Source organism: Phyllobates terribilis, unplaced genomic scaffold, assembly GCF_046119375.1.
Source record: "Phyllobates terribilis strain yellow unplaced genomic scaffold, ASM4611937v1 Scaffold_4__5_contigs__length_816908805, whole genome shotgun sequence".
Lineage (NCBI taxonomy): Eukaryota > Metazoa > Chordata > Amphibia > Anura > Dendrobatidae > Phyllobates > Phyllobates terribilis.
Window position 1 is genome coordinate 642,039,366 of NW_027362764.1, and position 22,630 is coordinate 642,061,995.

General features: G+C 42.2%; 1 protein-coding gene across 1 annotated transcript; it reads left to right on the forward strand.

Moving 5' to 3' along the window:
• The first annotated feature begins 308 nt into the window (after positions 1-308).
• On the forward strand, positions 309-17,034 carry TRAM1 (translocation associated membrane protein 1). Its single transcript, XM_073679406.1, has 11 exons — positions 309-571; positions 4,301-4,364; positions 6,263-6,381; positions 6,833-6,949; positions 9,242-9,300; positions 11,801-11,885; positions 12,031-12,101; positions 13,264-13,368; positions 13,672-13,815; positions 15,240-15,397; positions 16,288-17,034. The coding sequence occupies exons 1-11, from the start codon at positions 449-451 to the stop codon at positions 16,359-16,361; spliced, it is 1,119 nt and encodes a 372-aa protein (XP_073535507.1). The 5' UTR covers positions 309-448; the 3' UTR covers positions 16,362-17,034.
• Positions 17,035-22,630: the final 5,596 nt, after the last annotated feature.

Sequence of the window (22,630 nt, forward strand, 5' to 3'; positions counted from 1 at the left end):
CGTACAACACGTACATCAGAAAAGTGAAACGTCCCAATAACAAAAAACGACGTAACGTTCTGTTCGGCCATCTTTATTGTGGGCGCGCAGCTTAGGGCAGCTCATTAAAGTACAATAAAGACAAAATCCAGCAAAAACGCTTTTGCGTATTGTTTTTTTTATGCAGTACTTATAAGGTTTACATACAGCACATCCTTTCTTGGCTTTTGAACAACTTTATACAACTTTGCCCGTGTTCAATTTGCCCAGAAGTAAGATGGCGGGAGCGAGCACAGCAACCGTTGTCTGTCACGTGATTCGTAAAAGACGTTGCTCCTCCCCGCAATGCTGACGTGGTGTCAGCTGCGGTAGTGTATAGCGTCATCTTAGAGGGAGAGGAGGAGGCGGCGTGCCCGGTGCTGTCCCAGTTGTCCCTGGTGTGTGCGACAGACGAGCGCCATCCGTCATCATGGGCATCCGCAAGAAGAGCAGCAAGACGCCTCCTGTGCTGAGCCATGAGTTCATCATCCAGAACCATGCGGACATCGTCTCCTGCCTGGCTATGCTCTTCTTACTCGGGCTTATGTTCGAGGTGAGTGCGGCCTGAGAGGCGCAGACACAGCAGAGGGGCCGGGGAGAACTACAAGTGCCAGCAGTGGCCGGTGCAGAGTGTTGTGGAGTCCCAGCTGAGTCCCACGTGTCACACACACACTGCTGACGTGTACCCCAGCTCCCTGCAGCAGTCCTATGCCTCCTCTGCTCTGGTCGCTGCTGGCAGCTCCTCTCTTTTCCTCCTGGAGTTTTATAATCCCTGACACTTTTCTCGCCTCTGCTTGTGTATTTACGTTGAGAATCCATGTACGCATGGCTGTATAATCCTATTAGAAAGGATATTAAAATGTTTACGCTTATACGGTCCTTTTGATATGGGTTTCCCCAGTAAGTACACCAGGCTCATCCGGTCTTAGATCTCTTTAATAACTCATGCAGTTTTGTATTGTGAAATCCGGCGACAGATCCAACAATTGCTAAACAATAAGTAGTCTTGTCGTCAGCACTGAGCCGCTGGTCTCCAGCACTTGTCACCGTCTTGTTGCTCAGTGCCGTGTACAGGTGTCCGTCCGGCTGACAGGTCGCGTGGCTTGTCACACCTGCAGCTGTATGTCCCTGATCACAGAAAGCAGAAGCTTCCGGTTCCTGCACTGAGCAGATCACTGGGGGGTAGGGAATGTGGACACATGGGTATGAAATTGATTATTTGTTTTTTTTGTTTTTTTTCCCACTGCTGAAATCCAAGATTTCTCCTTCTGCAGTTTTTCATGAGAATCTTTCATATTTCTGACTGAAATGCGCCTTGCCATTTTTTTTCTGCACTCCAGTAAGAGAAAAGCCGGTGCTCCGTCCTTCTAGGGGAAACTCCGTGTTTATTGTAACTTTATTCTATATGTGCTCAAACAACTTCCTTTTCCTGTTTGAAAACACGTACCATTACTCTTAAAAGCAGTAAGTGTGACTCCCCCTGTCCCCCCATCATGGATCCTCCAATCAGGAAAAAAATATATAACACACACTACTGACAAATGCAATTCAAAACAAACATAATAGTAAATATAACAATGACAAACATGGAAATATAGACGCACACCAATGCTAACCTACTAATCATGGATTTTAATGAGAATCTCTGGCATCTCTAACATAATGCACCTGGCCACTTTTTCTGCTGCTTTTTTTAACCCTATCCACAGAAATCCATGCAGTAATGCTCGTATACATGACTGGGGAAACCCGTCGCATGTAATCTGGATTTAGGCACCGACATTGATGAACATTTCTATTCATGCTGAACAGGTCCAGCATCCAGTCTGGTCCTCCTTTGCACCTGGCACCCTCAGCCCAGCATCGAGGGTCCTCATTCCCCATGATGTAAGTGCCAGGATGCCGGTCCAGACTGTACTCCGGACCAGAGCAACCTAAAATCGCATGGCGCCTGTCTAGTGTCCACGTGAGATCTGTCCTGTGTGAATATGCATGTATGGAACCGTAGTGATTGTTTGGGATGAGTCTGCATCAGGTCTGTGACATTTGGCTGTGCACTTCAATTTCATCAAGAGCTATATATTTTTATACAAGCACTTCTTCTCTAGCTGTTGCTGTAGTGCAGCTGCCTGGGGATACGTGCTGGGGGTTGTAGTTTTTATGGGAGTAGGTTGTTGATCACACTGGTGCACGGCTCTGATCACTTCCATATGTTACATAAAATAATGGTCACATTTGCTCTCAATCATCAGTTTAATAAAAGAAAAAAAAATGTGCATCTTTTCTACACGCCGGGACAGAAAGTTCTGCTTCCAGATGTTAGGATTGAAACTGTTAACTGAAAAGGAACCTGCTTGTTCCTGAATCCGTCAGCCTGGCTTGTGGCTTTGCAGCCATAGTGTTATGTGCACATTGGAAGGTAATGTGCATTATATACACGTAAATCAGACCAAAACCGCTGATATTAACAGGAGTGACCTCCTCAGAGGCTGACTGTCCAACACTGCAGAATTACTGCATTACTGATCCATTGTTTTCCTCCCTGTAGGAACACACATGACTGGCCACACTTATATGTTTATGGTGGAATCTGCCGAAATAGTTGTCGGCCATGCGAGGTTTGAGCTGACTGCCTTTGCGGGTGGATATATCTGGCATTGGAGTTAGTGTTATTCCCATCTAGAAGATCTCGCCTATCCTTAGGCTAGGTGCCTTTTTGCTGATTAGTGGGGGTCTGACCTTTGGGAATGCCATCAATCCTGAGAATCGGGCTCAGTCAAAACATGCCCACCACCATTATAGTTATTGAATGATCCAGTCTTACCTGGCCACCCCTTCATTCAGACAGGGGTCTGCAAAGCCCCATTCTCTGGATTAGTCTCAGCAGTCGGACCCCCACCGATCTGCACATTATCGCCTATCCCATTTGTAAAGCTGGGAATAACCCTTTATGGTCTTATTGCAAGTTGATCCTTTTTGTTTGCTGGTTCCGTATACATTTTGCAGACAGAATTCAGGAGACCTAGTGGTATATAAAGCTTGTTGCATTCTCCGGAGGTGAATCTATTCCACAGTCCTACAAACTCGTTCAGTTTTTTAGCCCCTATAAGTGGAGCGTGACATTTTGATTAGATTTATGACCTCCATTATTTTTCCTCCTTGTGATGATCATGTCTGTGAGGATAATGGAACAGCAAGTTTCCTGCAGTCTGAGTAATTGTATGTGGCACATGTCATCACAATTGCCATTTCCAGTATTATCCCTGTATCTCTGCTTTATTTAATATGACTATTATATTCTTTGTATGCGTCTGGATATTACATTGAGATGATGTTGTGACTTGGCCTCCTTGCCCGTCCTCGTATTGTCCTGTACAGGGTATGGATGATCTGGCTTTGTTCTTCTGGTGAGTCACCTGAGCGAGGTATTGGAGCAGGCTGCTGCTCTGCAGCACAGGAGCCTGGGTGGCCGTGTGCTCGGCAGCGGCTGCAGCGTGCTCCTCTGGCTGTGTGCCTAGAACTACAAGGAGATGTGAACGTGGCAGCACAGTTTGGTGGCGTCCTGTCATGAAGAAGTTTAGCTTGTGGCAATGAAGTCAGTAGGAGTCATGTAAACTCCTGCAATGTCACCTGGTTCATTAACCCCTCTGGACTAATATACAGTTATAACCCCGGGATTTATGGCATTATAGTTACTCATTTGTCTGCTACAAATAAGTCTAGATATTCAGGGCTTGTGCGCATGGGTGTTTGTTGCTGCAATAAATACATAGATATGCTGCATATTCTGTATGTGCAGCCCCGGCGATTTATACTCCCCAGTGTATGCACTGCTGCTATAAGACACAACTGATGTCGTGTCCCAGCCGGTATGCACACTCCATAATAGTTTTTGAGACGTACATATACCACCATATTGCCCCTGGCATTAGTCCTAGTTGTGAGCACGCATTACAGGGTGGGAATACGCCTGTGTCTATGTAACACTGGAGACGGCTTACTGCACTGTACGAGCCCATACGTGGCTCAGATCTAACAGCCGTGTGTATGAGGTCCGTATCTTGTGTTCTGCTATCTACACCGGCTCTACTTGAGATCTCTGCTCCAAGAACACAGCGTTAGTTTCCTGTATCTGGTGTGGGGTGGCCGGGGCTGGCAATGCTGGTGGATGTAGGTCTTCAGACCTTCTACATGCTCAGATTTTGGTTATTGATCTTTTCACCTGTTTCTGTGCTTGTTTAGAACATTTAACCATTGTCATTTTCCTTCTTCTTCTTTGTAGATTACAGCAAAAGTGGCCGTCATGTTTGTCACGCTACAGTACAATGTCACCATTCCAGTGGAAGGTAAGGAGATTCGCACAAACATCACAGCACTTAGAAGAGCCGTCACTAGGTTAAAAGTAGGGGGGTTTGCTCTTCTTTTATTACTGATGCTCACCTGACTTTATCATTTTTTTTGTTTTAAATCGCCATTTGGTGATAACTTCTATAGTCTTTAAAAGGGAGCATGGTTCGTTGGATTCTCTGGGGAACGTCTTTGGGCAGCTCTGCATAATTGTCCTGTGAGCAACGCTCCCTTGGTAAAGGATATAAAAATAGCATTAGATAAAAAGGCCCATATGGCAAAGAACCTTATGATGGATTAACAAAAAAAACCAATTAGAATACTGAGGGGAGCAGCAGGAATAACATAAGAGCAAAAAATCCCTGGACAGATCTACTCTGGGGGTCCTCTCTAAGACCATAGATCCTCATAGTAAACCTGACTGCACACATGACATAGCTGTCAGCCAAACAGGACTATATTCCCCGACTCCTCACTCAGCAGATCGTTCACAGAGGTGACAGATGCTGCCAGACCTGCGGCATATCTCCCCTTATAACAAAAGGATTGGCGTTTGTAATTCCAACCACTTAATCCTTTTATCTGTCAGGGGAGGCCAAAAAGTATGTCCGATGGTCAGCCAGACCCACTGAAATTGGCAAGTTTAGCAAACTTTTATCTATAGGGTATCAGAGTCTTTAGTCATAGCATAAACATGCCATACATACAACAGTTTTGTTTCCAAGCTGTCAGCATGTGACCGCTGTGGGCATGTGCCATATTTTATGCCACTACCGCTCAGCTCAGTTTAATTTCAGTAGCACATGACTGTGAGGCCAATGATTGTCTGCAGTGGTCACTTGATGGTGAACAAAACAGAGAGGACCACCTGAGCATCAGGCTTGGGAAGGGAGAGATGAGTAGTGTTCTTAAATTTTTTTTTTTGCTCAATAGTATTTGTTGCTGTTTTTATTTATTTAGGTTCGACAACCCCTTTTAGTGTGACTTATCGTTCAACTCTCTGCTGATTACCACGAACAGGGATGTAAATAAATATAGGAGGGCACTAAAATAATATAGAAAACACAAGCCCCAAAATAGCCAGTGGTTACTGTCAGTGTGTGCTATTTCAGGAGGCTGCCCACCAGTCACACACTTAGGAAGCATTTCTTAGGAGGTTGTCATTATATAAAGGAGCTCTCTACAGTCCTAGAGATAGGGGTAGAAGAACTCTGCTTCCGCACTACTCTAGAGATGCCCTAACCCTACCCAAAGCTATATGGACCACGAATGCCAGGAAAGGGTCTGGGCCGGGTTTACATGTGTTCTTCGGGATCCGTGTGTATTTATGGGACATTTAAGATGGGGTGTGTGTGTGTGTGTTATATGATATATTAAAAATAAATAATCTAGCCATGCTGGGAGCTACATTAATAAGATTTGTGGTCCTATGTTTCCTGACTGATGGCTCTCCACTATCTGTCAGCCCTATAGACAATAAATTGAGCCGCAGAGGGCGCACGCAACCACCGATCCATTCTAAAGCCCCCATAAACATGAGCTGGCTCGACTGAGCTTTATTGGATTTTCAATGAGGCGACAGCTCTGGCAGCCACTTATCTTCCCTGAATATAAAAGGATTGTGTTAAAATTCAAAGTGCTTGATCCTTCTTGTGATACAGTTGGAAGCCCCCTATACACATCGGAGGGTTCTGCTGACTTTTATCTGTGTATAGGAGGCCTTGACTGCAGGAAACAGGATTCCCATTTTTGTAATTGATGGGACGTCCTCCCCCGCCCCTCCCAGCGGTCATTAGTTATTCTGTGGATGGGTGATAAGTTGTAATTGTTGGATAAATCCCTTAAAGCACATGTTAGTTTTCCTATATTTAGTGGATGGTTTATTCTTCTCTTACAGGTTTTCTCGCAGAACCCGTTTCATTATATCACTATGGCATCAAAGATGTAGCCACTGTTTTCTTCTACATGCTTGTGGCAATAATATTACATGCTGTTATACAAGAATATGTGTTGGACGTAAGTAATTTAGTATCCAATCCAATAATCGATCAATATTGCCCAAAAGCTAAAGGATTATACTCTGCATGTAGGAAGATGAGCAGCATTCTCCTTCTCTTATATATATCGACATATGTTTTTTTTTTTTTTCCAGCTATTTTAAATGCTTGGCAATAATAAAAAAAAACGATTGTTACTATGATTGTTCTGAGCCCGTAGAATATCATTGTTCTTGGCAGTACATGTCTGATCTACACAGGACAATGTGCTAACGGGAACAAAAAATATATATATATATATATATATACGTAGGGTGATTGGCAGCCTGTTCACATTGCCTGAATGTCGGGAACACCTTCCTGATGGGCAGCTAGTGTAAATGCAGATTTTAAAAAAAAAGTTAAATAGTTGGACTTGTTCCATTGTATATCATGCGTTGGTAATTCCTAACTTTAAACTTGTGTTTCAGAAAATTAACAGGCGCATGCATTTTTCCAAAACAAAACACAGCAAATTCAACGAGTCTGGGCAGCTGAGTGCTTTTTACTTATTCTCTTGTGTCTGGGGAGCAAGCATCATTGTCTCGGTAAGCCATCTTGTATACTAATAGGATGTGGTTGTATTTTGAGATTCTGTGGTTCTTGATTAGATTACTAAAAAGTCTGTCTCTGAACACTGCTGTTCCAATGGCAGGGTCATCAATATTTGACTACTTGTATGGCCCTAAAATGATCAGAATTAACCCCTTTTTTACACATACAACTACAGCTACTAAGCCATTGGACAAAGGGAATGGGTCTTAAGCCCCCGTCTCACATAGCGAGATCGCTGCTGTGTCACGGTTTTGGTGACGCAACAGCGACCTCACCAGCGATGTCGCTATGTGTGACACTTTGCAACGATCAGGCCCCTGCTGTGAGGTTGCTGATCGCTGCAAAGTGTCCTGGACCATTTTTTGGTCGTTGCTCTCCCGCTGGTTAGCACACATCGCTGTGTGTGACCAGCGGGAGCAGCGATCAGGCTGGTAACTATGGTAAACATCGGGTTACTAGGGGCACACGCGCACTTAGTAACCCGCTGTTTATCATGGTTACGAGCCTGCTAAAGTGAGCGGTAACCTCCCGCTCACTGTAGCAGAGTGGTAACCATGATAAACAGGTTACTAGGAGCGCGTGTGCCCCTAGTAACCCGATGTTTACCATAGTTACCAGCCTGCTCCTGCTTCAGCAGGCTCGAAACCAAGAGCAGGACATCATGGAAAGATTCTTTCCACGATGTCGCTGCTCCCCTGATCGTTGGTGAGCCTGCCTGTTTGACAGCTCACCAGCGACCACATAGCGACGCAGCAACGATCCCTGACAGGTAGTATCGTTGTCGGGATCGGTGCAGCGTCGCTAAGTGTGACGGGGTCTTTACTGTCGCCTTCATGCAGGCATGAGTCCTAATGAAGGTCTCCAGCACTGCCTCCCATGTACTATAGAGCCTTTACAAAAAAGACAATTATAAAGAACATTGTATGTACCCTTAAATCTTGCCAGAAATACAATTCACCTTGAAAGAAAAAAAAAAAAGTCCATTATACGGCTGTCTTGTACAATCAAATAAAATAAAGGTGACTGCTTTTGTAATGTGGAGATAAAACAGGCCGCATGAACGGCTGTATGGTTTCACATTGAAAAAAAGTTTGTTTTTGCACAGGTTTTGTGAAGAAGGCAAAACCTGTGCAAATAAGTGTGTGAACAAGAGTCTTCTCTTGTACCTGCAGCCTCCTGAAGGCATAATGCAGGTCATAGATGGGACAAATCTGATAGGTTTGGGGTTTTCTCTAATACAAGACCATTTTAATAGTGCAAGCAACTTTTATCGCTCTGTTCTTGTCCAATGTACCTTACAGGGAATTATCATTTTTGACTTGTCCAATGTTACATTAAAGAAGTTGTCCACTATTTGAATAACTCCTTGTCATACCCCATGCTTGGTCCCGATAAGATAAAACAGCCTATACTCCTCTCCCATGCTGGTGCCATTCCAGCAGTGTTGGCATTCGTGATCCTGGGCTCCCATGCTTTTGTTGTGACACGTGACGCCTGCACCCAATCAGCGCTGGCGTCACTGTCACCACCTTCAGACAAATTGAACATGAAGAGGAAGTCAGATCAGCCGCGGCGCAGCCTGGACTTCCTCTTCATGTTCAATTTGACAGGAGGCGAAGACATTGACGTCAGCGCTGATTGGGCACCGGCGTCACAACAACCGCACGGGAGCCCCGTAACTGCGAGTGCTGACCCCGCGGGAACGGCGCTGGCACTAGAGGCGAGTATAGGCTTTTTTATTTTATCAGGGCAAACATTTAAATCAAGAAGGGGTTGTCCTAGTAGTGGATAATCGCTTTAACAGTGGATGATCAGTAAAAAATGTATTTCCTTTTTCCCAGGCTTTTGGACAATGATTTGTTCTGGTGTACTTGTTTTTATATGTGTTGCTCCCTTGGGACTTCTGAGCCGGTCACAGATGTGTAGTTGTATCATTCCTGTATACGGATACACGGCAGGGCATTGTTTTCCCTCTCTGCTTTCTGATCTCTATGCAGTAAATGGTTCGGTAACTTGAAGGAACTATGGTTGATCATTGCAAACTGAGCTGCAAAGCCAGCAGTGTTTGTGGTATTAGTGTTCCCATAGTAACCACCTCTGAACGATAATGTTATTTTCAGCAAAATCACTACCTGTACAACCACTAATTAAAATGTTTGGATACTGCTCTAATGGTTGAAGAATGCAGTGTAATTCACCGATGGAGGGGGATAAGCTTTATCTGAGGCTTTCAGCTGATATATGGTTCTCTTTATATACGGATTTTCTATTTTTCCCTTTTATAGGAGAACTACCTTTCAGATCCAACAACTTTATGGAAAGGATACCCCCACACTTATTTTCCGTAAGTATTCTCTTTCATGTATTTGATTGCATTTACACTGCCTGGTTATCGGGAACAAGAGTTCCTAGGTACACTCTCTTCCCGCTAATCGGTCAGCGTAAACAGGTCGTCAATCACCTGTGAATTAATAAAATGCTAGTTCATCATTTGAAATTCTTTATCTTGCTTAAAGGGACACTACTGTCAGAAAATAACTTATTGCATAAATCAGGTTATCATGTTACATGTAATTTTTTTTTTTTTGCAATCTTTTTATTAAAAATTAGAAACTTTGCAATTTAAATGGGTATACCCATCTCCAAGATCCTATCCCAATATGTAGTAGGTGTAATAATAATATTAGTAAATACCTCCAATTAGAAATGTAGTATAGTATTTTTGATTCGCTAGGTCTCTTTCCTCATGTGCAGGGCATTGCGGGACCTTAGGTATCCATGGTTACGTCCTCAGTTAGTTAGCTAGTTGCTAGTGGACGTAACCATGGATACCTAAGGTCCTACGATGCCTGCACATGAGGTAAGAGACATAGCGAATCAAAAATACTATACTACATTTCTAATTGAAGGTATTTGCTAATATTATTATTATTACACCTACTACATATTGGGATAGGATCTTGGCGATGGGAATACGCCTTTAAGTCTGGCCGCTGAGGCTTTTTTAGACTCTTAACTTCTTGTTATATCAGGAGCTAATACATGCCCTGTATGAAAATTGCCAGATAACCAATTTTATTTTGTAGTAATAATTGTGATTTAAAAAAAAAAATACATTGGTAGTGTGGTCTGCCTGCCTCAACTGGCTAGTAAAGACCAGCTATTTTTGTTGGGGTTTGAGTTCACTAGGTTTAGGATTGTGGTAGCAAAGAATTACGGCTCCGCATTAGCTGGACCTGTTAGCAGATGCGGTGCGGACACTCTTCAGGAGCTTTTTAGTTCTACAATCAGCCAAAGAATTGAGCTATTGCAGCTGATACCTAGTTCTGAATACTTTATATTGTTGATATGCATATATACCAGTTCCCCCTCATAAGCTACTACTCTCCAAAGCTTTTATTGATAACCATGGTAGAGCAATGACTTTGCCATTTGAGATCATCAGTAAAATATTCAGCCTGTCATAAAAAGGGACTGTATCTGTATCTCATGCTATTGTCCAAATGCAAACCTAGAAATATATAATTAAAAAGGAAATGATTGTGCCCATCTGTTTTTCCGGAACATGTAGGCATCCTGCAGAGAGCACAGCAATTAATCTTGTGATTTGTCCCTTTTTGAGCAGGGATTGCTGAAGGGACAGGACTTAAAGTGATTGTCTGAGATATTAAAAACAAAAATCCTTAAGTTACAGCTGTAGAAAATAACAAACGCCCTTATACTCGCGCTGCCCAGATCTACTGCTGCTGCTCTGGGCTTAGTTGACAGGCTGCAGTGATGTCATGACTACAGCGCCAGTCCCTGGGTTCAGCACTGCTGATATAGGCAGCATAAGCGGGTAAGTGATTGGCTGCAGCGTTTACCTGCACTGTAGAGATGACCTCTTTCTGCAGCCTGTGGATAAAGACCAGGGCAGCTCTGAACCTGGGGATTTTGTTTACGAGTGAGTTTGATATCTTCTACATGAAACCTTTAGAGGAATATCTATCTATCTATCTATCTATCTATCTATCTATCTATCTATCTATCTATCTATCTATCTCTCAACCTGTTCAAGAGGGAACCTGTCACTAGAATCATGGTGTCTGAACTTGAGATTGCGCCAGGTATGTTATACTCTGACTTAAATGTGGCGTTTGAAAAGCAAAGAGTCAGAGGCCATAGCGAGAGACTTGACTAGTCCAGCACCTCTCTTCTATGTACACATGGGAGAGACCTGTCAGTCAACTAGAGCAGTGCGGGGAGAAGCCAGCCGGGGCAGCACCCAACTAGACAGGCCTATCCCTATGGTCCCTGGCAAGCTGTTCAAGCTTTCTGCTCACTGAAACGCTGCAGAGTGGTTCGGGCAGCCTGAATCTAGCGACTGGCTCTTTTTAATCTTTGTCCTCCTTTAGACAAGAGTGAGGTGGCCATACTATCACTGGGGTTAGTTTTGTTCCACCTGTCAGCACCGAATGCAGGGCCAATATAGTAGTACAGGTCCAACCAATTAAATGTAATGATACATTTGTTACTGTACATAAATAATGACAAGCATCCGTGCACAAGCTCCAGTTATTACCCATTAAAAGAGAGAAAGTGGGTCTACCACGTCAGAATTGCCAGAAACGCATCAGTGATCATAGCCATCATATCATGAATTTCATGTTTTTGCCATTTTATTATCGAATCCCAATAAAGAAATATAGTTTTTCAGAAGCTTCGAGGTGCCGTATCCCTCCATTCTTTCATGATGATTCTACGTTACCCATATTTGGCAAAAATGTTCTTTTGGGCTGAGCAATTAACATGGGTTACTGTTCCTGTATAGAAAACTGACCTTTTTTTCTTTTGTTTCCCTTTAGATTCCAAATGAAATTTTTCTACATTTCCCAATTGGCTTATTGGTTTCACTCCTTCCCGGAACTTTATTTCCAGAAAACTAAAAAGGTAAATGTTGTAATGCATCTGTGTGACTTCTACATGGCACAGTGGTTTTGTGTGGATATACAGGAATATCTATCACCTTAGTCTATCGAGGTGGTAGCATTGGGTAGAAAAAAAGTTTGTGCTCTAAAATTAATTTTTCTTACAGGAAGATATTCCTCGCCAGTTGGTTTACATTGGACTGTACCTCTTCCATATTACCGGCGCTTATGTCCTAAAGTAAGTGTCAAGCTGTTCTGAGAGTTCACATGATGATATTATTAAAATACCCTGGTTTGCCTAAAATTCAGATTTAAGATGCATTTGGATGTGCAGATTTTTGTTGATTGGCGCCCTTTTACCCTGTAATGAGAGAAAATATTTATTAATGTCGGTCAGACCACACTGACTGTTTAAACTGAGCACATAGGCTTGTCGGGGACATGGCTCCTATAAAAATCAATGGATCCTATCGCTGAAGTGCATCCATGGTAAATGCCGCTCTCAATCTGACAGCGACATTTAAATGACGTCCCTGCTGGTGTGCACATGCACGATGTGATTGCAGGGATGGTTTTGATAGCAGTGGGGGGGCCTGCTGAAGACCCTCGTAACTGACATTTTGTTCCTTGTGCGGAGCTCAGCCACAGGCTGAAATTTATAAGCGAATCATACTTTTTCACTATATATTGCAATGATTGCAGGTTGCATTACCCTAAGGAGACCAAAAAATTAAAGTAGCAGAAAAAAAAAGTAAAAAAAATAAAGATTATAGAAATGTAACCCCCCCCCCTTCCCACAGCACACACCTTTTCCCTCTCCCAAAAATTAATAAGAAAAATATGGAAATCAAAATAATTTGATATCCTCATGTCCAAATTCTAAAAGTCAGATCTATCAAAATATCAAATGATTTACATCATGTTACAAATTTCTCCCCCCAAAAACTAACAAGACAAAATGATAAGTTTTGATATCAACATAATCATACAGACCTGGAGAATCAAGTTACCAGTTCACGTTAGCCACACACTGATCGTTGTAAAAAATAAAAACGATGGTGGAATGTTTGGGGTTTTTTTTTTTTTTTTTTTTTTGCAATTTAATTTCAGTTGGAATTTTTTTCCCTCATTTTTCAACACATTACATGGTAAAATGAATTGTGTCATTCAAAACTACAACTTGCTCCGCAAAAAAAGAGAAGGAAATCCCTCGTACGGCAAAGTCGGCAGAAGAGTATAAAAGTTATGGCTCTTGGAACGAGGAGAGGAATAAATGAAAGGACCAAAACTTAAAATTCCCTGATCCTTAAAGTGTTAACTCGCAGGTGGTGTGTGACTTGTGACACTCATTTCACACAATAAGGGATTTGTGCTAATGGTCTTTTTCAATTCTATTACAGCCTAAATCATCTCGCTCTGGTTCTTCTGGTCCTCCATTACTTTGTAGAGTTTCTTTTCCACATTTCTCGCCTTTTTTACTTCAGTAATGAGAAATACCAGAAAGGGTAAGTTATTTTCTGAGTGCTACTCGCTCTTTACAGAAATCCATCGTCAGCTATCCAACTGTTCATTAACGTTGGTCATGGCACATGATAGAGTGGCGGCTAGATGGATAGATAGAATTCTGAATTATCCAAAGTGTTAAGATAATGAGAACACTAGAATAAAAACATAGAATTTATCTGCCTATACTTTAACAGATCTACAAAATGTAAAACCAATGTCCACTTTAATGTGCTGGTGTAGATAGTAGAGCCCTGGAAGGAATGGCAATGTCTTTAGCAGTGTCTGCTTCTTCCTGTGCACAGGTTTACTCTCTGGGCCATCCTGTTTGTTCTGGGCCGCCTTCTCACTCTTATCCTCTCTGTTCTCACTGTTGGATTTGGACTTGCTCGTGCAGAGAATCAGGCTTTGGACATAAGTTCTGGAAATTTCAACATTCTGGCAATAAGGTACGTGTGTGCATGAAAACGGCCTCGGAGAGCGGAGACTGCAGCGCTGGCTGATCTGAAGAAAAGGCTGTGCGCTGGAACTGTTGCCGTTCTATTTCCTGCTATTTTATCTATTGCCAATTCCACAGTGTAGTGGTCATTTACAGATCTGCCTCGGCTAATGTTAGCTAGCGCCACTTTGAATTGATTTTGATTGGATCCACCAGCAGGAGGCAGCATTGTGCTTGTGGAAAGTTTTACATGATTAAAGGGAACCTGTCATGTTTGATTAAACTATTGACCTTCAGTAGCTAACAAAGTCGCACTCTGTAGCGCTATAGCATGCAAACACGAAATATATGAAATTTGAACTGCATTACTGCACTAGAAAATCGGAAAAAAATAGAATACTTAGCACATTATTTGTATGAATAGGCTCTCTGACCGAGCATTTACCCATCAGCCTATGGCGCTTTTAATCACAGCAGAATCCTACCTAGCCATATAAATGTAGGCTTCAGCCTATGAGAGGATTCACATTAGGATAGGTTCCTAGCAAAGGGAATCTCCTTATCGCGGCTGCTTGGGCACACGTGAATTGGTCAATTTATGCGCTAAGTATTCTCTTTTTTTCCTATTTTCTAGAGCAGTAATGCAATTCATATTTCATGTTTACATGCTATAGCGCCACAGAGTGCAACTTTGTTATCTGTAGAGAAGGCTACTCTTAGTTTGCACCTGTACACACCTGTTTTCTGTTTTGGAAGTGACGGTCAGTCTTTTGTTGTTACTATTAACCTGGTTAATGGCATTAGGAAAGTGCCTGGCTGTTGTACTGAAAATGCGGCACCTGGGGATAAATAAATGTATTCCTCCTGGAAGCTGTCGGCTTTCAGTCATACAGGCGTCACTGGAGCAGTTAGTCACCGTTAACAGGACTCAGTGGCAGCTGTAAGCAGCCCCAGTACTGACTGACAGCCGGCTCTGGACTGATACAATGTAGAGCCGGCTGTCAGTCAGTGCTTACAGCCACCACTCTTATTAGTGCTTGCTGTAATTTCTCCGTGCACATGACTAAAAGCCAGCGGCTCCCATGAGAAATAAAAAATACTGTAATTTTGTCCCAGGTGCCGCACTTTCAGTACTACTGCCAGGCACCTTCATGACTTTATTAACCTGCACATTACCCCTATATCTGCCGGTTAATAAAGTAATCGGACATGACAGGTTCCCTGTAACGCAGTTTGTCCCATTTTCGGCATTTCTTTATTGGATGCTGTCAGTAGCCATACCTGAAAAGCTCTTGTCTAAATAAAACGCCATAGCCGTGTTAGTAACAAGCTTTTATGCCTCTTAAAATGATGTAGCCGATTTTGATGTGATCTGCGCTCCTGGTGAGTGCGATGTATAACCCCTCTTCTTGTGTGGCCTCTTTCTGCTTCTAGAGTCAGTGTGCTGGCATCTATCTGCATAACTCAGGCATTTATGATGTGGAAGTTCATCAATTTCCAGCTGAGACGATGGAGAGAACATTCATTTCCACAGCCGTCTCAAAGAAGGAGACCTGTTACTTCTAAAGGCAAATCGTCACGGAAGGAAAAAGGTGAGCACTCCATGTTCTGTGACCTGCTGCAAGGAATATCTGTACCCAAGGTGTAAAGGCTCAAGAATTCCCACAACCCATCCACCATTCATGGAGAAAAGCTGATATTTAATAACTGCATATCCCACTGTTCCTCTTCCTTCTACATGGGTTGTCTGTACAGGTGATTCACTGTTATTGTAAGGCTGGATTTACACTGGCCGACTGTCATGAACAAACGCTCCTAGGAACTCTACCTATAATCAGGCAGTATAAATAGGCTGCCAATCACCCAATGAATCAGCAAAGCGCTCATTTTGGCATGTTAAATTATTTTTAGGCAGGTTAAATCCTTGTTCTCAGCAGCACATCTTTCTGTCAAATATCAGTGTATGTGCACAGAACGGTCTGTTAATAATCGTTCTGTGCGTGCAGGAAATGCAGCTGAACTGTTTAAACAGGCAAAAAGTAGCTGATTGGTGATCGTGTAATGCCACAAGTCAGGTGGTGTAAACCCACCCTAACTTTGCATATGTATTTTGTCCCACTTGTTCTTTAGCAAAACTTAAGATAAGCCACAGGGGTTAGTGTCATGTGCTACATCCCTATCTGTACTGTGCATATTGCAGAAAAGTGAGGAGAGTGAAGCCAACAGTGGCTGCAGGGATCGCATGACATAACAATGTCAAGCAATCCCTGGGAGAGCCAGTGTCAACCATGCCGGCACCGGAGCTGCTTATGTGTTATTATTTTACAAATGGGAAACATGAAGATTGAGAAGGGGGTTGTCTGAGTAGTGGACAACCCTTTTCAATAGTTTATTTTAGAATGGATGTGTTGAATATTGTAAAGCCATAAATGCTGAAACTGGCTTTAAATACTGACACTTTCCTCCATTTTAATTTTTTCAGAGAATGGAGTCAACGGAACAGTAACCTCTAATGGAGCAGATTCCCCTCGCAGCCGTAAAGAAAAATCCTCCTAAAGTTAAAAAATGAAAATGCATTAAAAGAAAATAATTTTCAATTGATGTACTCTGCTCCCAAAGAGAAGTTGCCTTGTGCTGTCCAGAGCCCCGCAGCATAAGAAATCTTACTGTTACAGCAGATAATGCAAAGTGTTTCCAAAAAAATCTATAATGCCACGGTCTCCAGACTGTACAGGGTGTTCCCTTTTTTTTTTCTATTTTTCTATTTTAATTTTCCATATTTTTTTAGCATTTCTTTAATGCTAGAACGGTCACAATCAGAACAAAGAAGAAAAAGTGGGCTGAATCTCAAAGTAAAAGAAAAAAAATTGGCTTTACCTGTTCAACACTAGTCAGGAAAAAAGACAAAACGCACCCCTGTCCTACCAGACACAAGATCAAGCAAAGGAGACCAAGCCAAATCTACCAATCAATACTCCTTTTTATTGACAGTGAGAAGTGATGAGGGGGAAGGAAGTGCAAAGCCGGATTCATTTTGACATACCTGCAAGTCTTGCTAATAATCCCTATCCCATTGTACAGTTCCAGCATCCTACTCTTTTGATATGCCAACTGAAATGTTTAAAAGATGTAAATGCTGTGATAAATGTATTTTCACTTCAGTTTTTTATAAGCCAACTTTTTTTTCTTATTTGATTAAAAACAACAAAATAAAAAAATTGAATTGTGATTAGGGTAATATGTTTTTAAGTGCAGATGTTTTTTTTCTTCATATAAATTAGTAAGTAGTGCATGTGATATATGTAAAGCATTATCCTCACTGACTTGCAGCATGCAGCCTACACTTCTATGCTTTCAGGCATTCTGTAAATGTTCAGACGTCTTAGCATCTGCTGCTATTTTGTTTATATGGGCACTGCATTTAGGACTTACAACTACACCCAGCATACAGGACAGGAGAACTGGTACTATACATTAACCATATATACACGAAAAAGGAACAGATAATGAGGACTACACCCAGCATACAGGACAGGTACTTTGCAGTGTGCTAACTCTGCTCAAAAAAATAAAGGGAACCTGTCATGTCAACACCTGCAGATAAGGGGTCTGAAGCCGTGCCACCATGGCACTGAAAGCCTGGCTACCGGGAGGAAATTAACTTTATTCCTCCTGACAGCTTCCGGCTTTCAGTCAGATGCGCAGCTTCAGTCACCGCTCTGTATACTGTAAGTACTCCCTGACATCTAGCTCACCAGTGCAGAGCCAGCTGTCAATCAGTGCCAGGGAGTTACAGCCACCACTCACTATGCTCTGAACGATGACTGAAGCCGCGCCGATGACCAAAAGCCGGAGATTACTGGGAAGAATAAAGTTAATTTTCTCCCGGCAGCTGGGATTTCAGTGCCGTGGTCACACAGCTTCAGATCGCTATAAAGCTGCAGATTAACAGCTTTTTTTTTTTTTTTCTTTTTTTTTTACATGACCGGTTTAAGGGAACACTTAAATCGCTCATCGGATTTAGATGAACGAAAGATTAAAGTTGAAACTCTTTTCAGATATAAATTGTGTAAGTCATTGAGAACAAAATAACTATTAACAGTCAATGGAAATCATAATCCTCAAATGATGGCTGGATCAAAAATCAAAGTCAAAAATTAAAATTGTCGCCTCTTCTGATTTCTATGAACTTCATCACGTGACTTAGTAGGCAAGTGGGGACTAGATAAACTACTATGTGCTCCTGATATCTGGACTTGCTTCTAATGACGTGGTATCCTGGGGCATCTCTCAGACCGGATAGTCTGTAGTAAGACTTGGCGGCACTGGATACACTGATATAGCTAGTCCCTGAGGTTCTCCATTGGATTCAGCTCTGAGGACCAGTAAAAGGCATCAATGACTTCATCATCTGGCTTTGAGGCCGGGCCCTGCCATGCAGCAGGAGAAACCCGGGACCCACTACAGCAACATAAGGTCTGACAATAGTTCAGTCTTTCACAGTCAAACTATCACGCAAGATTTGTGCAAACCTCCAAGGATATGCTTCCTCAGACCACAACTAACCCACCACCAGACTAGTCTTGCTGGATGATGTTGCAGACAACATAATGTTCACCTTGGTATCACCAGACAATGACAGTGGTGGTGGCTGTGAACAGAGATCCTACTACAGGACATCGGGGTCTGATGCCACCTTAACGGAGTTTGTTGCTGATGGCTTGGGTACAAATATGCACACCAATATCCAGCTGGAGGTCATTTTCTAGGGCAGAGGCAGTACTCATCTTGTCCCTTCTAATTTAAAGATGATGATACTGGTCCAGTTGCTGAGTTGATGCCCTTCTAAGGTCTTGCCTCACCTTGTGTAACAGCCTGTGTCCTGGTATCTGCTGCATATTCGAGACACCACAAACTTTGATTCAGTACACATGGATGTACCATCCCGGAGGAGCTGGACTACCTGTGCAACCAGAATGGTACCAGGCACTGCCTCATGCTACAGTAGTGACACGACCATTTGATGACCTGTACTTTGGGAGTTCTGCACAGTTCTTAGAAGTGTATATACTGAATAGGAGCAGATACCAAGAATTGCACCTTTCACCTCGCGTAGAGGAGAAGAGGTCATCCTACACCAGGAAGGTCACTTTTAAATTTTATTTTTGAGCACTTAAACCAGTCGCCCATACACAAGTTCTCATATTTTGGACATTGGCTACATCCTTGTAGCAAGGAAAATAATTTGTTATGCTTGGAATGTTTCTCAAAGTAGTTTATAAATGTCTTGACCCTTTCATCTGGATGCAAGGGTAGCAGCAGGGTATCTCTCTCCCCTTCTTTCCGTCACACAACTATTGCCTTAGATCAGGGATGCACAACTCCAGTTCTCATGGCCGACTAACAGATTATGTTTTCCTTAATAGTGGACAGGTGATGGAGTTATCACCTGTAAAATACTAATGAAATCCTGAAAACATGATCTTTCCGTGGGCTTTGAGTTGGGGAACACTTACTTAGATGATACACTTTGGAATAAAGTCAGTAAATGCTACGTTAATATAGTCTGCTCTCCTCAGTGGCAGCTGCAAAGACTGAGGCTTTTTGACCCTCAAACTGTCTTGTGTAGGCCCATATAATAGTTACAGGACCTAGAAGACAGGGGTGGCGTACAGATTTTACCTATAAATGGTAACTTGGGTGGTCTGCAAGGTTAACTACTTGTGGACCACCCAACAACTTAAAAGTCAGGCTGGTCATCATACAGAAGGAGGGAGCCAGCTGGCAGAGACAGACAGATTTCCCATAGAGAAGTCAGACATCATTATCCTCTCTGCCTTCCTAATCGCTGTATACACAGCGCAGATCAAGCGGGCTGTGAACAGTATAGAAAGCAGTAACAGCGCTTCCTCCTCCCTTCTTCTTAGTGAACTTGTTATTGCTGGAAGGGAGAAGGAGCTGCTGGGTCTAAGGCCTCGTTCAGTATTTGGTCAGTATTTTACATCAGTATTTGTAAGCCAAAATCAGGAGTGGAACAATCAGAGGAAAAGTATAATAGAAACACGTCACCACTTCTGTATTTATCACCCACTCACGGTTTTGGCTTACAAATACTCATGCAAAATACTGACCAAATTCTGAACGTGTGACTGTAGCCTAACTAGGGCCAATATGGCAGCACAAGTAACAGGGAAAATCAATTCTAAAAAATTAATTTAACCCCTCTTTGACGTGAGGCGTAATAATATGTCCCTGTGCCCTGGGCTTTAATGACCAGGTACGTATTATTACATCTCAGCAATCGCGCCAGCACAGGATCGCCGCCAGATGTCAGCTGATTCTGACAGCTGCCACCCGGCACTCAGTGCCAGGAGCGGTGCCCGTACCACTTCCGGCACCTTAACCTCCTAAATGCTGCGATCGGAGTATTTAGCGAGTGAGCAAAGAGATAAAAGCCCCTCTGCTCTTGGATCGGAGACCCCGATCGTTGCCCCCGAGCGTTGCCATGGTGACCCGATGCGACATCCTGGTCACCAGGCACTAGCAAGGTAGTTTGATCATGCGCAGTGCATGATCAAACTATCTTGTCTGCAGCACTGACAGTTATGAGGTATAGCTGTGATGCTGCACTGCTATACCTTATAACTGCGATCAGACTGCAGAAAGTGAAAGTCCCATAGTGGGACTAAGTAAAAAAAGTTGTAAAAATATATAAATATATATATATATGTATATGTAACCCCTGGCAAAAATTATGGAATCACTGGTCTTGGAGGATGTTCATTCACTTGTTTAATGTTGTTGAAAAAAAAGCAGATCACAGACATGTCACAAAACTAAGGGTAATTTTTTTCAGAACAAGTGGAGGGAAGAAAATATGGAATCACTCAATTCTGAGGAAAAAATTATGGAATCATGAAAAACAAACACACAAAAGAACACTCTAATGCATCACTAGTATTTTATTGCACCACCTCTGGCTTTAATAACAGCTTGCAGTCTCTGAGGCATGGACTTAATGAGTGACAAACAGTACTCTTCATCAATCTGGCTCCAACTTTCTCTGATTGCTGTTGCCAGATCAGCTTTGCAGGTTGGAGCCTTGTCATGGACCATTTTCTTCAACTTCCACCAAAGATTTTCAATTGGATTGAGATCCGGACTATTTGTAGGCCATGACATTGACCTTATGTGTCTTCTTTCAAGGAATGCTTTCACAGTTTTTGCTCTATGGCAGGATGCATTATCATCTTGAAAAATGATGTCATCATCCCCAAACATCCTTTCAATTGATGGGATAAGAAAACTGTCCAAAATATCAATGTAAACTTGGGCATTTATTGAAGATGTAATGACAACCATCTCCCCAGTGCATTTACCTGACATGCAGCCCCATATCATCAATGACTGTGGAAATTTGCATGTTCCCTTCATGCAGTCATCTTTATAAATCTCATTGGAACGGCACCAAACAAAAGTTCCAGCATCATCACCTTGCCCAATGCAGATTCGCGATTCATCACTGAATATGACTTTCATCCAGTCATCCACAGTCCACGATTGCTTTTCCTTAGCCCATTGTAACCTTGTTTTTTTCTGTTTAGGTGTTAATGATGGCTTATGTTTAGCTTTTCTGTATGTAAATCCCATTTCCTTTAGGCGGTTTCTTACAGTTCGGTCACAGACATTGACTCCAGTTTCCTCCCATTCGTTCCTCATTTGTTTTGTTGTGCATTTCCTGTTTTGGAGACTTATTGCTTTAAGTTTCCGGTCTTGACGCTTTGATGTCTTCCTTGGTCTACGAGTATGTTTGCCTTTAACAACCTTCCCATGTTGTTTGTATTTGGTCCAGAATTTAGACACAGCTGACTGTGAACAACCAACATCTCTTGCAACATCGCATGATGATTTACCTTCTTTTAAGAGTTTGATAATCCTCTCCTTTGTTTCAATTGACATCTCTGGTGTTGGAGCCATGATTCATGTCAGTCCACTTGGTGCAACAGCTCTCCAAGGTGTGATCACTCCTTTTTAGATGCAGACTAATGATCAGAGCTAATTTGATGCAGGTGTTAGTTTTGGAAATGAAAATTTACAGGGTGATTTTTTTCCCTCTGCTTAGTCTGAAAAAAATTACCCTTACTGTGTACCACATTTTTTATCTTGATTTCTTTTAGTGTTTCTTAAAGTTGCCATTTGAAATGACTTTAGTTTTTTGCCATGTCTGTGATCTGCTTTTTTTTCAAAAACATTAAACAACTGAATGAACATCCTCCGAGCCCGGTGATTCCATAATTTTTGCCAGGGGTTGTATATATTACCAATAAATAAATATTATTATGAAACCAAGCAATAAAAGTACACATATTTGGTATCGCTGCGTCCAGAACGACCTGACCTATAAAACTGTCCCACTAGTTAACCCCTTTAGTGAACACGTTAAAAAAAACGAAGCAAAAGACAGTGCTTTATCATCATACCACCGAAAAAAAGTGTAATAAAATGCGATCAAAAAGACAAATGTAAATAAAAATGGTGCAGCTGAAAACTTCATCTTGTCCTGTAAAAAAACAAGCTGCCATACATCTCCATCAGCCAAAAAATAAAAAAGATAAATAAAGCGATGCAAAAAAAAATATTTTTTTCTAGAAAATAGTTTTTTTGTAAAAGCGCCAAAACATGAAAAAAGATATAAATGAAGTATCGCTGTAAAAGTACTGACCCAAAGAATAAAGCTGCTTTATCAAGTTTACCACACGTGGAATGGCAGAAAAAAAACAACTTCCTGAATTGTTGTTTTTTGTTTATTCTGCCTTCCAAAAATT

Excerpts from the sequence above, each read along its gene's own strand:
- TRAM1 (XM_073679406.1), top strand. The coding sequence starts at position 449 with ATGGGCATCCGCAAGAAGAGCAGCAAGACGCCTCCTGTGCTGAGCCAT. Across the intron at positions 4,365-6,262 it reads TGTCACCATTCCAGTGGAAG|GTTTTCTCGCAGAACCCGTT; the intron begins GTAAGGAGATTC and ends CTTCTCTTACAG. Across the intron at positions 6,950-9,241 it reads GAGCAAGCATCATTGTCTCG|GAGAACTACCTTTCAGATCC; the intron begins GTAAGCCATCTT and ends TCCCTTTTATAG.